The sequence below is a fragment of the Pelophylax lessonae genome, assembly GCF_965119305.1.
Source record: "Pelophylax lessonae genome assembly, chromosome: 2".
NCBI classification, from domain to species: Eukaryota; Metazoa; Chordata; class Amphibia; order Anura; family Ranidae; genus Pelophylax; species Pelophylax lessonae.
This window is the reverse complement of record NC_138769.1, coordinates 5819892-5835224: the sequence shown is the minus strand read 5'-3', so window position 1 is coordinate 5835224 and position 15333 is coordinate 5819892. Positions and strand designations below refer to the sequence as shown.

At 46.6% G+C, this 15333-nt stretch overlaps 1 protein-coding gene across 3 annotated transcripts in view; it reads left to right on the top strand.

Moving 5' to 3' along the window:
* Positions 1 to 15333, top strand: part of LOC309548507 (immunoglobulin superfamily member 2-like) — a 283133-nt gene that overhangs the window by 246669 nt on the left and 21131 nt on the right. For all 3 annotated transcript variants that reach the window (XM_082248461.1, XM_082248459.1, XM_082248460.1), the window contains exon 5: positions 1048 to 1446. In XM_082248461.1, coding sequence (XP_082104587.1) covers positions 1048 to 1446 — 399 coding nt within the window. The remainder of the gene's footprint in view (positions 1 to 1047; positions 1447 to 15333) is intronic.

The following is a 15333-nucleotide window of genomic DNA, read 5'->3' as shown; positions in this document are numbered from 1 at the left end:
TATTATTATTATTTTTTACAAATATTTATTCTTCTTCTTCTTATTATTATTATATTATAGGACTGATATAGCACCAACAGTTTATGCAGCGCTTTACAACTTATTATGCATTTATTTATATTTCTAATATTTTAGTAATTTATATTTAATATTTACATTCATGTATTTTTTCTTCTTCTTATTATTATTATTATTTATAAATATTCATTATTATTATTAATATATAGGATTTATATAGTGCCAACAGTTTATGCAGCGCTTTACAACTTATTATGTATTTATTTATATTTCTAATATTTTAGTAATTTATATATAATATTTACATTCATGTATTTTTTCTTCTTCTTCTTCTTCTTATTATTATTATTTATAATTATTTATTATTATTATTATTATTATGTAGGATTTATATAGTGCTGACAGTTTATGCAGCGCTTTACAACTTATTTTGTATTTATTTCTATTTCTAATATTTTAGTAATTTATATTTAATTTTTATATTTATGTATTTTTCTTATTATTATTATTATTATTATTATTATTATTATTATGTAGGATTTATATAGTGCCGACAGTTTATGCAGCGCTTTACAACGTATATATTTATTTATATTTCTAATATTTTAGTAATTTATATTTAATATTTACATCTATGTATTTTTTCCTATTATTATTTATTATTATTATATAGGATTTATATAGCGCTGACAGTTTATGCAGCGCTTTACAACTTATTATTCATTTATAATTCCAATATTTTAGTAATTTATATTTAATATTAACATTTATGTACTTTTTCCTATTATTATTATTTATAAATATTTATTATTATTATTAATTATTATTATTATTATTATATAGGATTGATATAGCGCCGACAGTTTGTGCAGCGCTTTACAACTTATTATGTATTCATTTATATTTCTAATATTTTAGAAATGTATATTTATTATTTATATACTGAAAATATTACAATAGATAACATTTGTATATCATTCGATTATTCTAATATTTCTATGTATGAATTGTGACTTTGTTGCGTTGCAGAGTTGCGCGCTCCGCAGGTCTCGCTCATGGTGGTCCCATCTCAGCTCTATGAAGGGGATTCGGTGGGGTTTCGCTGTCAGGTCTCCTCCTCATCCTCCTCCTCGGCTTCTCTCGGTTGGTTCCGGAAAGCTGCAACAAGCGACTTGACGCAAATCGCGTCCATGCTGCCGGACGGTCGGCTGGTGATTGGTGCAGATTACAGGAGCAGACATGAGAAGGGTGGTCTGGTGGCGGAGAAGGGGGATTCTGGGCTCTTCACTCTCAGGTTGGATGATGTGATGCAAAGCGACAAAGGAGAATACGTCTGCCGCTACACCGAGGGAACGCAAGGCGAGGGCGGAGCCTGGAAGAACGTCACCACTGACAGCAATGCTTTCCATATCGACGTCCAACTTCTGAGTAAGAGTCTCTGAGATGATGAATCAAAATTAATGCCCCTGAATACACTCCCTGTGCCCATTATGAGGGGTTCCCACCATCTCTGTGCTGAGTTCCCGGGTCTGTACACCTGCTGTGCCCATTATGAGTGGTTCCCACCATTCCTGTGCTGAGTTCCTGGGTCTGTACACCTGCTGTGCCCATTATGAGGAGTTCCCACCATCCCTGTGCTGATTTCCTGGGTCTGTACACCCGTTGTACCCATTATGAGGGTCCCCACCATCCCTGTGCTGAGTTCCCGGGTCTGGACACCTGCTGTGCCCATTATGAGTGGTTCCCACAATCCCTGTGCTGAGTTCCTGGGTCTGTACACCCGTTGTACCCATTATGAGGGGTTCCCACCATCCCTGTGCTCAGTTCCCGGGTCAGTACACCTGCTGTGCCCATTATGAGGGGTTCCCCCCATCCCTGTGCTGAGTTCCCGGGTCTGTATACCTGCTGTGCCCATTATGAGGGGTTCCCCCCATCCCTGTGCTGAGTTCCCGGGTCTGTATACCTGCTGTGCCCATTATGAGGGGTTAATTTTGTTTATTGAAAAATCTTACAAACAACAACTTATATACAATAAAACCATAATAAATAAATTAATAAATAACATATTTACAAAATAATTAAATATAACTATACAAAACCAAAAACCAAACAAGAACATAATAAATAAACCAAATTGCGCACAGCATAAACCCTACGAGAGAGCCAGACTAAGGAACATCACCGTCACCATGCATGTAGCCTTTTATCAAAAATATATTTTATCTGAAAATCTAGGGGAGTGAAGCAAGGACAGAAAGAAAAGCCGCACACCCCGAGATCAACAGGCAGCAGCTACAGAGTCCTGATATTCCTCCACGCCTTTATCCAGGCCTCCTGCTGCCACCTGTCTTTCTCAAGACCCCGAATCTTCCCAACCTCACCCAGAATGTTCTGCACCACCACCTCAACAGGGAGGATTTTACTCCGTAAGGATACCTGGCACCGTGCACTCCACGTGAAATAACGGACTACTACACTAACTAAAAAAAGTGTTTCCAAATCATAATCCCGGCGAGTCTGGAATGCCCCATACACCCACTCTGCATAACTCATATGGGGGAGGAAGGGTACACTCAGAGCCCTCCCTACCCTCTTGTACACCTCTATATTAAAAGGGCACTGAAGCAAAAAATGATCCATGGACTCCACCGCACCTCCACACTCTACTCTCGGGCAGCCACGATCACTCACAGAGAGAAACTTCAGGTTGCCCTTCACATATAGTTTTCCATGGAAAGCGAGCCAAGCCTGATCCCTAAACTTCATTGGGATTCTCTCCAAATTAATCAAACGCAAACCCTCCCCCAAAACTAGGCTTGGGCAATCCCTTAAAGCCAGTGGTTCGCAAAAAACAGAGCTCATGATCCGCTTCTCAAGAAGTTTCCTTGGAAGAGATCTGATCTCCCCTGCCGTTACTTGCCACTGCCGAAGTATTTTCAAACACGGGGCAACATAAGTCGGGAGCTTATCATGCTTGACCCTCAGGCTTTTCACTGGCCCACCATTTTCCCAGTTTCGCAGAAAGGGCCTAAACCAGGACTGGAAAATACCAACCCACCCAGGCGGTCTCTCTGCCAACATGTTACCAAGGTTGTACTTTACAAACATCAGAGAGAAAAAGACTACAGGGTTGATCATTCCTAGACCACCCTCCCGCCTAGGAAGATAAGTCACACTCCTTTTGACAAGGTTTATTCTGTTTCCCCATAACAGCTGGAAGAAACAACTATAGATCCTGGTATAGAGAGACACTGGCAAAATGCAGACAAAACTGACATACAGAAAAATTGGAATCAGGTAACCTTTGATCAGATCAACCTTTTCCCTTAAGGAAAACCGCCAACTTTTCCAGCTCGCCACCTTGGCATTGGCATTCTCCAGCCTGCTCACCCAATTTGCATGACCATAGTCACCTGGGCCAAATTCAATGCCTAGAACTCTAATTTTTTGTTGGGGCTCCGGGAAGTCATCCGGGAGAACAAAGCTCTCACCTTCCACGCCCATCCAGAAAGCTTCACACTTGTCCTGGTTGACCTTTGAACCTGATGCTTCCGCATACTGCCTTGTCACTGAGACCACCTCCTGCGCTTCCCCAGTCCCAGAGACAAAAACAGAAACGTCATCAGCATAAGCCACAACCTTCAAAGGAGGCTCACCAGCGATGCCCAAAGGTACCCCACACAATGGTCCACTCTCTAGCCTTCTAATGAAGGGGTCGATTGCAAACGCATATAGCAGAGGACTCAAAGGACACCCCTGACGCACACCTGAGCCAACCACAAAGGGCTGCCCAACCCAACCATTAACCAGAGGAAAGCTTTCAGCCCCTTTGTACAAAATCTTGAGCCAATCAATGAAACCCCCCTCCAGGCCATACTTGCCAAGAAGGAGCCATAGGTACTCATGATTAACCCTATCAAAGGCCTTAGCCTGATCCAATGTCAGCAGATATTTACCCCAACCAGCAGCCCTACAACGCTCCAAGGCCTCCCGGACAGCTAACACAGCTGAGAAAGTGCTTCTACCCTGGATTGCGCAGTGCTGGTGATGGGATAACAAATCGCCTGCCACTGATGATAATCGCCAGAAAAAAATCTTTGCCAGTATCTTTCTATCGACATTAAGAAGGCTAATGGGGCGCCAATTCTCAATCATCGAAGGATCTTTGCCCTTTGACAGAAGAACCACTGCAGATTGCCTCATGGAAGGAGGGAGAGAACCCTCATGCAAACAGCCATTAAAAACCTCCGCAAGGTGTGAAGCCAGGATCTTCTTAAAACATTTATAAAATTCGGCTGTCAAACCATCTGGCCCTGGCGTTTTCCTGATGGCTAGTTTATCAATAGCCTGGATCACCTCATCTGCAGTGATTTCATCTGTCAAATTCATCAAAGGAACAATATTTTCCAGACCTGGCGTAGAGTCCAAAAAACTCAACATCCCTGTCCGATCAAGGTTCTTTCCTCCCAGGAGATCAGCATAGTATGACCTGACGACCTCCAGGATCCCTGACCTAGACTTCGTCAGAGAGCCCGTACTGTCCTTCAGGCCATTGACCGTCTTAACTGCTACGCTCTGTTTACAATTCTGGTAAGGGTCAGGCGAATGGTATTTCCCATAGTCCCTTTCCTGAACCAAAGAGGCGTGCCGGTCATATTGATGGGTCCTCAGGAGGAGCTTCACCTCAGAGATCGCCCCAGAATCTCCTCCATTCGATACAAGGCGGTCAAGTTTCCTCCGCAAACGCTGGTAGGTGATATACTTATCTTGCTGTCTCTTTCTCCCTATGGCCTTGAAAAGCCTAACAGTCCGCTGTTTTATAAGCTCCCACCATTCTGACTTACTGTTGCAAAAGTCTAGGATAGTTACCTGTGCCTGAAAAAATTCCTCAAAGGATTGTCTTACTTCCTCGTCATCCAGGAGGGCCGAATTCAATCTCCAGATACCCCTCCCCCTAGGTGGCACGCCTGAGGCATTCAGAGTCAAATATAGAATACAGTGATCAGAAAACTCCACTGCCCGACAAACAGGTGCCGAAAAAGCAGAGTCCTCCTTTAAAAAAAACCTATCTATCCTACTCTGACTATTACCTCGCTGAAAAGTGAACCCCGTGCTGTCTGGGCAGCGCTTAATGTGCACATCTACCAGACCTGCTTCCCTAACCATTGCATTCAGGAAAAGGCTGTCATAGCCCAGCTTATCTCTGAAACCTCTCCTGTCTTTAGGCCTAGTAATGGTGTTGAAGTCACCTCCAAAGATAACCTGCTGAGCCGTAAAAAGAAAAGGCTTAATCTTTGTAAAGAGGCATTTCCTGTCCCATTTTGTCTGGGGACCATAGATGTTAATCAGGCGCAGGTCCTGCCCCCTCACAGAGACATCTAAAATCATGCATCTCCCAATCTCTACCTCAATTACCCGTCGGCATGTTACCATACCAGAAAAAAGGACCGCAACCCCGCTGTAAGGCTCGGCCGCAAGAGACCAAAAGGAGGGACCACGCTTCCACTCCTTCTTTGCCAGATGTATATCAGCCAGATTACTGAGATGGGTCTCTTGCAAAAACAAAATGTCAGCATCAAACTCGCTGAGCAAAAATAAGGCCATATGACGAGCACTCACTGATTTTAAGCTGGCAACATTAATGGTTGCCACTTTTAACGGAGTGGGAACTGCCATTAGGATAATTGAGGCAGCCGTTTCTTAGCCTGACTACTCTCTCTTCCTGGAGAACCAGTGCGCTTCAATGCACCCTGGGACTCATCATCCATAGAAGACGCCGTACTCAACGAGTCCCATTCATCGTCATCATCTGACAGGACCCCAAACTTATTTTTCAAGGGCAAAACCTTAGGACTTTGGGCAACTGAACACCTTTTTTTTTTTCTTTTGCCCTTCTTCCTTTTCTCCTCCAACCATTCCACATCATCCTTGGACAAACTGCAAATTACAGTCTCCCCACTCTTAGCCTCCCCTTCACCCCCACTCTCCCTTACCTTATCTGCCACCAGGCCAGCCTCTTCACCATTTTCCCCACTCCTCTGCATCCCCTGGTCCCCAATAGAAGCCCTGAAATGTCGAGGGGGTGGGACTGGCACTGCACTTGATGCCCCTGCATCAGCACCTCTTGCGGCCTCTGCAATTTTGGAGGACATAGACACAGAAGGATTGGACACATTCTCGGTAACTGATACATGCAAACGCACAGACTGGGGCACCACAGATTTGGAAGACACTGACACACTGGGAATTGGCACAGACTGGGAAATCACAGACTGGGAAGACACAGGCACACTAGGCAAACGCACAGACTGGGAAGACACAGGCACACTAGGCAAACGCACAGACTGGGAAGACACAGGCACACTGGGCATTGGCACAGACTCAGAGGGAATCGCAGGCACCCTAGCTGCTGAGCTCTGAGCATCCTCCATGTCCAGGCGGAAGAACTCTCTCATGAGCTCAGGCTGGTTATGCATTGCCTCTGGACACTGGCTATAAGGATGCCCAACCGAATTGCACAAGTTGCACCTTATAATGTTGCAATCCTTTGCCAAATGCCCTAAATCCTGACACAGAGAGCATTTCATCACTGGACAGGAGGATGCAAAGTGCCCTTTATCCCCACATTTATTACACAGTTTTGGCTGGCCTGGATAAAAGATGGTCAGCCTGTCCCTTCCCAGGAAAGCTGAGGATGGCAGATGCTGGATGACATTATCAATAACCCTCAGTTTTAGCTGCACAGACCATCCCCCCGTCCATATTCCTCGGTCATCCATAATTTTGTGTAAGGGGCTCAGGATGTCTCCATATCTCCTCAGCCATACAGATAAATCCCCTTGTGGTATGGACTCATTGCGCACAAGAATCGTCACCATTTTAATAAGTGGCTGACGTGACACAACTTTGGGGATGAGCCCTCTCCAGTCCGGCAGGCTCCTACACACATGCTCATATTTCTCCCAAAATATGTCCAAAGACTCCGGACGGATAAAGGACAAATCATACTCATAGGAGCCGGTCGGACTGATCAGGGCGAAGATATCTTCGGGTCTAAACCCCATCTGCAGAATCTTATCAACCACAGCTCTCCTATATGGGGGAATACCTTCGCCTTCCCATCTGAGCTGAACCACATTCCTCCTTTTAAATAGTGAGGAAGATAAACCATTTCCATGCTCCCCCCTACCAGATCCTGTAGCAGCACCAGCATAGGTTTTCCTCCCAGACATACCAGTAATTACAGCATTGTCCTTAGACACAACCACACCTGCTGACAAGGAGCCTGAATCAACCCTTGCAGTCTTTGGAGCAGCAGAGACAAGACCCACCCCCTCCCCCTTCTCTAAGCACTCAGCTGCTTTCCTGGGTTCAATCACAGTTTTTTTTACTGCAGAATCCCCAACAGTTGTAGCACTACTGCTCCCAGCATCTCCTGCACCATTTTCAGGAACAACAGCTTTATTTGGGTCAGGAAAAGCCTTTGCAATGTCCGTGGTGCTCCTCTCTGCAGACACTTCAACCAAAAGCTCAAAGTTATTTTCAGTTTTCCCACCAATCGCATTTAAAGTTTTTTTTAGCAGGTGCATCAGGTTGCACTGCATGCTGCAGATTGTCTATGGGTGTGGGCTGACAGCCCATAGCACTACAACCCTCAGCAAGCACATTGTCATTAAAGTTCACATCACCACCTTGCACACACACTGTACCTGCTTGCTGTGTTGTTACCTCTGCAGTGTCATGGCTGATGGTGGGATCAAACTTCCTCCTGGTTGTTGCAGGCTTCATGGTGAATGTTCCTCTCTCCACAGGTCTCTCTTTCATAGGGCGAGGAATGATATCCATCTCCTCATCTGAGGAATCCGCAGAAAAATGTAACTTTCTTCCATCCAGAGGGGTTTCCAGCTCAGCGATGAACTCCAACATGCCAGTACCCCCCTCAACCTCCTGCTCAGATGTTCCACATTGCTGCTGCAGAGGGAGGGAGACAGAGGCCTCCGCCATTGGGGGCTCAGCAGATGTCTGAGGTGTTGAAGAGCTGGGCTCATCCTCCGGGCCCACTTTCTCACTCTCTGCTGACTCTGTCGGTACCTGCATCTCTTCACTGGCTGGGTCACTCTCCATGCTGGAAACGGCTCCTCTCCTCATACGGCTGAAACGTTCCTCATTCCTGTATTTTTCCTTAAAAGCTCCGCTACTTTCCTTCAGAGAGCTCACCAACTCTTTCTGCTTCCTCAAAGCTTGCTCCAAGTCCTTTAATTCAGGCCTCAGAGCCGGTCTCTTCTTACTGTACAGTTTGGCACAATACAACTTTTTCTTTTTAAATTCAGTTTTTAAAGCTGCCAATTTCTCCTCCTCTTTCTCAATCCTTGTCAGCTTGTCCACAATCCTCCGTCTAAAGGTAGATAGGGATTCACCCCTCCTTGGGCCGAGCTCCATGTCTTCCATAGGCTGAGGCCTAGTCTCAGGCCTATCCAGGGGGCCCCCGCCGGGGTCCTCCCCAGGATCCAGCATCCCTCCTGGGGCAGAGAAACAACTCTAGCCCCTGGCTTCTGGAAGCACACGAGCTAAGGAATCAGCAACCTCACACCTCGCTGTCAGGGAGTGGAATGGCAGTTTCCCACCATCCCTGTGCTGAGTTCCCGGGTCTGTACACCCGCTGTGCCCATTATGAGGGGTTCCCACCATCCCTATGCTGAGTTCCGGGGTCTGTACACCCGCTGTGCCCATTATGAGGGGTTCCCACCATCCCTGTGCTGAGTTCCTGGGTCTGTACACCCGCTATGCCCATTATGAGGGGTTAATTTTGTTTATTGAAAAATCTTACAAACAACAACTTATATACAATAAAACCATAATAAATAAATTAATAAATAACATATTTACAAAATAATTAAATATAACTATACAAAACCAAAAACCAAACAAGAACATAATAAATAAACCAAATTGCGCACAGCATAAACCCTACGAGAGAGCCAGACTAAGGAACATCACCGTTACCATGCATGTAGCCTTTTATCAAAAATATATTTTATCTGAAAATCTAGGGGAGTGAAGCAAGGACAGAAAGAAAAGCCGCACACCCCGAGATCAACAGGCAGCAGCTACAGAGTCCTGATATTCCTCCACGCCTTTATCCAGGCCTCCTGCCGCCACCTGTCTTTCTCAAGACCCCGAATCTTCCCAACCTCACCCAGAATGTTCTGCACCACCACCTCAACAGGGAGGATTTTACTCCGTAAGGATACCTGGCACCGTGCACTCCACGTGAAATAACGGACTACTACACTAACTAAAAAAAGTGTTTCCAAATCATAATCCCGGCGAGTCTGGAATGCCCCATACACCCACTCTGCATAACTCATATGGGGGAGGAAGGGTACACTCAGAGCCCTCCCTACCCTCTTGTACACCTCTATATTAAAAGGGCACTGAAGCAAAAAATGATCCATGGACTCCACCGCACCTCCACACTCTACTCTCGGGCAGCCACGATCACTCACAGAGAGAAACTTCAGGTTGCCCTTCACATATAGTTTTCCATGGAAAGCGAGCCAAGCCTGATCCCTAAACTTCATTGGGATTCTCTCCAAATTAATCAAACGCAAACCCTCCCCCAAAACTAGGCTTGGGCAATCCCTTAAGGCCAGTGGTTCGCAAAAAACAGAGCTCATGATCCGCTTCTCAAGAAGTTTCCTTGGAAGAGATCTGATCTCCCCTGCCGTTACTTGCCACTGCCGAAGTATTTTCAAACACGGGGCAACATAAGTCGGGAGCTTATCATGCTTGACCCTCAGGCTTTTCACTGGCCCACCATTTTCCCAGTTTCGCAGAAAGGGCCTAAACCAGGACTGGAAAATACCAACCCACCCAGGCGGTCTCTCTGCCAACATGTTACCAAGGTTGTACTTTACAAACATCAGAGAGAAAAAGACTACAGGGTTGATCATTCCTAGACCACCCTCCCGCCTAGGAAGATAAGTCACACTCCTTTTGACAAGGTTTATTCTGTTTCCCCATAACAGCTGGAAGAAACAACTATAGATCCTGGTATAGAGAGACACTGGCAAAATGCAGACAAAACTGACATACAGAAAAATTGGAATCAGGTAACCTTTGATCAGATCAACCTTTTCCCTTAAGGAAAACCGCCAACTTTTCCAGCTCGCCACCTTGGCATTGGCATTCTCCAGCCTGCTCACCCAATTTGCATGACCATAGTCACCTGGGCCAAATTCAATGCCTAGAACTCTAATTTTTTGTTGGGGCTCCGGGAAGTCATCCGGGAGAACAAAGCTCTCACCTTCCACGCCCATCCAGAAAGCTTCACACTTGTCCTGGTTGACCTTTGAACCTGATGCTTCCGCATACTGCCTTGTCACTGAGACCACCTCCTGCGCTTCCCCAGTCCCAGAGACAAAAACAGAAACGTCATCAGCATAAGCCACAACCTTCAAAGGAGGCTCACCAGCGATGCCCAAAGGTACCCCACACAATGGTCCACTCTCTAGCCTTCTAATGAAGGGGTCGATTGCAAACGCATATAGCAGAGGACTCAAAGGACACCCCTGACGCACACCTGAGCCAACCACAAAGGGCTGCCCAACCCAACCATTAACCAGAGGAAAGCTTTCAGCCCCTTTGTACAAAATCTTGAGCCAATCAATGAAACCCCCCTCCAGGCCATACTTGCCAAGAAGGAGCCATAGGTACTCATGATTAACCCTATCAAAGGCCTTAGCCTGATCCAATGTCAGCAGATATTTACCCCAACCAGCAGCCCTACAACGCTCCAAGGCCTCCCGGACAGCTAACACAGCTGAGAAAGTGCTTCTACCCTGGATTGCGCAGTGCTGGTGATGGGATAACAAATCGCCTGCCACTGATGATAATCGCCAGAAAAAAATCTTTGCCAGTATCTTTCTATCGACATTAAGAAGGCTAATGGGGCGCCAATTCTCAATCATCGAAGGATCTTTGCCCTTTGACAGAAGAACCACTGCAGATTGCCTCATGGAAGGAGGGAGAGAACCCTCATGCAAACAGCCATTAAAAACCTCCGCAAGGTGTGAAGCCAGGATCTTCTTAAAACATTTATAAAATTCGGCTGTCAAACCATCTGGCCCTGGCGTTTTCCTGATGGCTAGTTTATCAATAGCCTGGATCACCTCATCTGCAGTGATTTCATCTGTCAAATTCATCAAAGGAACAATATTTTCCAGACCTGGCGTAGAGTCCAAAAAACTCAACATCCCTGTCCGATCAAGGTTCTTTCCTCCCAGGAGATCAGCATAGTATGACCTGACGACCTCCAGGATCCCTGACCTAGACTTCGTCAGAGAGCCCGTACTGTCCTTCAGGCCATTGACCGTCTTAACTGCTACGCTCTGTTTACAATTCTGGTAAGGGTCAGGCGAATGGTATTTCCCATAGTCCCTTTCCTGAACCAAAGAGGCGTGCCGGTCATATTGATGGGTCCTCAGGAGGAGCTTCACCTCAGAGATCGCCCCAGAATCTCCTCCATTCGATACAAGGCGGTCAAGTTTCCTCCGCAAACGCTGGTAGGTGATATACTTATCTTGCTGTCTCTTTCTCCCTATGGCCTTGAAAAGCCTAACAGTCCGCTGTTTTATAAGCTCCCACCATTCTGACTTACTGTTGCAAAAGTCTAGGATAGTTACCTGTGCCTGAAAAAATTCCTCAAAGGATTGTCTTACTTCCTCGTCATCCAGGAGGGCCGAATTCAATCTCCAGATACCCCTCCCCCTAGGTGGCACACCTGAGGCATTCAGAGTCAAATATAGAATACAGTGATCAGAAAACTCCACTGCCCGACAAACAGGTGCCGAAAAAGCAGAGTCCTCCTTTAAAAAAAAACCTATCTATCCTACTCTGACTATTACCTCGCTGAAAAGTGAACCCCGTGCTGTCTGGGCAGCGCTTAATGTGCACATCTACCAGACCTGCTTCCCTAACCATTGCATTCAGGAAAAGGCTGTCATAGCCCAGCTTATCTCTGAAACCTCTCCTGTCTTTAGGCCTAGTAATGGTGTTGAAGTCACCTCCAAAGATAACCTGCTGAGCCGTAAAAAGAAAAGGCTTAATCTTTGTAAAGAGGCATTTCCTGTCCCATTTTGTCTGGGGACCATAGATGTTAATCAGGCGCAGGTCCTGCCCCCTCACAGAGACATCCAAAATCATGCATCTCCCAATCTCTACCTCAATTACCCGTCGGCATGTTACCATACCAGAAAAAAGGACCGCAACCCCGCTGTAAGGCTCGGCCGCAAGAGACCAAAAGGAGGGACCACGCTTCCACTCCTTCTTTGCCAGATGTATATCAGCCAGACTACTCAGATGGGTCTCTTGCAAAAACAAAATGTCAGCATCAAACTCGCTGAGCAAAAATAAGGCCATATGACGAGCACTCACTGATTTTAAGCTGGCAACATTAATGGTTGCCACTTTTAACGGAGTGGGAACTGCCATTAGGATAATTGAGGCAGCCGTTTCTTAGCCTGACTACTCTCTCTCCCAGGAGAACCAGTGCGCTTCAATGCACCCTGGGACTCATCATCCATAGAAGACGCCGTACTCAACGAGTCCCATTCATCGTCATCATCTGACAGGACCCCAAACTTATTTTTCAAGGGCAAAACCTTAGGACTTTGGGCAACTGAACACCTTTTTTTTTTTCTTTTGCCCTTCTTCCTTTTCTCCTCCAACCATTCCACATCATCCTTGGACAAACTGCAAATTACAGTCTCCCCACTCTTAGCCTCCCCTTCACCCCCACTCTCCCTTACCTTATCTGCCACCAGGCCAGCCTCTTCACCATTTTCCCCACTCCTCTGCATCCCCTGGTCCCCAATAGAAGCCCTGAAATGTCGAGGGGGTGGGACTGGCACTGCACTTGATGCCCCTGCATCAGCACCTCTTGCGGCCTCTGCAATTTTGGAGGACATAGACACAGAAGGATTGGACACATTCTCGGTAACTGATACATGCAAACGCACAGACTGGGGCACCACAGATTTGGAAGACACTGACACACTGGGAATTGGCACAGACTGGGAAATCACAGACTGGGAAGACACAGGCACACTAGGCAAACGCACAGACTGGGAAGACACAGGCACACTAGGCAAACGCACAGACTGGGAAGACACAGGCACACTGGGCATTGGCACAGACTCAGAGGGAATCGCAGGCACCCTAGCTGCTGAGCTCTGAGCATCCTCCATGTCCAGGCGGAAGAACTCTCTCATGAGCTCAGGCTGGTTATGCATTGCCTCGGGACACTGGCTATAAGGATGCCCAACCGAATTGCACAAGTTGCACCTTATAATGTTGCAATCCTTTGCCAAATGCCCTAAATCCTGACACAGAGAGCATTTCATCACTGGACAGGAGGATGCAAAGTGCCCTTTATCCCCACATTTATTACACAGTTTTGGCTGGCCTGGATAAAAGATGGTCAGCCTGTCCCTTCCCAGGAAAGCTGAGGATGGCAGATGCTGGATGACATTATCCATGACTTTTAGTTTTAGCTGCACAGACCATCCCCCCGTCCATATTCCTCGGTCATCCATAATTTTGTGTAAGGGGCTCAGGATGTCTCCATATCTCCTCAGCCATACAGATAAATCCCCTTGTGGTATGGACTCATTGCGCACAAGAATCGTCACCATTTTAATAAGTGGCTGACGTGACACAACTTTGGGGATGAGCCCTCTCCAGTCCGGCAGGCTCCTACACACATGCTCATATTTCTCCCAAAATATGTCCAAAGACTCCGGACGGATAAAGGACAAATCATACTCATAGGAGCCGGTCGGACTGATCAGGGCGAAGATATCTTCGGGTCTAAACCCCATCTGCAGAATCTTATCAACCACAGCTCTCCTATATGGGGGAATACCTTCGCCTTCCCATCTGAGCTGAACCACATTCCTCCTTTTAAATAGTGAGGAAGATAAACCATTTCCATGCTCCCCCCTACCAGATCCTGTAGCAGCACCAGCATAGGTTTTCCTCCCAGACATACCAGTAATTACAGCATTGTCCTTAGACACAGCCACACCTGCTGACAAGGAGCCTGAAACATCCCTTGCAGTCTTTGGAGCAGCAGAGACAAGACCCACCCCCTCCCCCTTCTCAAAGCACTCAGCTGCTTTCCTGGGTTCAATCACAGTTTTTTTTACTGCAGAATCCCCAACAGTTGTAGCACTACTGCTCCCAGCATCTCCTGCACCATTTTCAGGAACAACAGCTTTATCTGGGTCAGGAAAAGCCTTTGCAATGTCCGTGGTGCTCCTCTCTGCAGACACTTCAACCAAAAGCTCAAAGTTATTTTCAGTTTTCCCACCAATCGCATTTAAAGTTTTTTTAGCAGGTGCATCAGGTTGCACTGCATGCTGCACATTGTCTATGGGTGTGGGCTGACAGCCCATAGCACTACAACCCTCAGCAAGCACATTGTCATTAAAGTTCACATCACCACCTTGCACACACACTGTACCTGCTTGCTGTGTTGTTACCTCTGCAGTGTCATGGCTGATGGTGGGATCAAACTTCCTCCTGGTTGTTGCAGGCTTCATGGTGAATGTTCCTCTCTCCACAGGTCTCTCTTTCATAGGGTGAGGAACGGTATCCATCTCCTCATCTGAGGAATCCGCAGAAAAATGTAACTTTCTTCCATCCAGAGGGGTTTCCAGCTCAGCGATGAACTCCAACATGCCAGTACCCCCCTCAACCTCCTGCTCAGATGTTCCACATTGCTGCTGCAGAGGGAGGGAGACAGAGGCCTCCGCCATTGGGGGCTCAGCAGATGTCTGAGGTGTTGAAGAGCTGGGCTCATCCTCCGGGCCCACTTTCTCACTCTCTGCTGACTCTGTCGGTACCTGCATCTCTTCACTGGCTGGGTCACTCTCCATGCTGGAAACGGTTCCTCTCCTCATACGGCTGAAACGTTCCTCATTCCTGTATTTTTCCTTAAAAGCTCCGCTACTTTCCTTCAGAGAGCTCACCAACTCTTTCTGCTTCCTCAAAGCTTGCTCCAAGTCCTTTAATTCAGGCCTCAGAGCCGGTCTCTTCTTACTGTACAGTTTGGCACAATACAACTTTTTCTTTTTAAATTCAGTTTTTAAAGCTGCCAATTTCTCCTCCTCTTTCTCAATCCTTGTCAGCTTGTCCACAATCCTCCGTCTAAAGGTAGATAGGGATTCACCCCTCCTTGGGCCGAGCTCCATGTCTTCCATAGGCTGAGGCCTAGTCTCAGGCCTATCCAGGGGGCCCCCGCCGGGGTCCTCC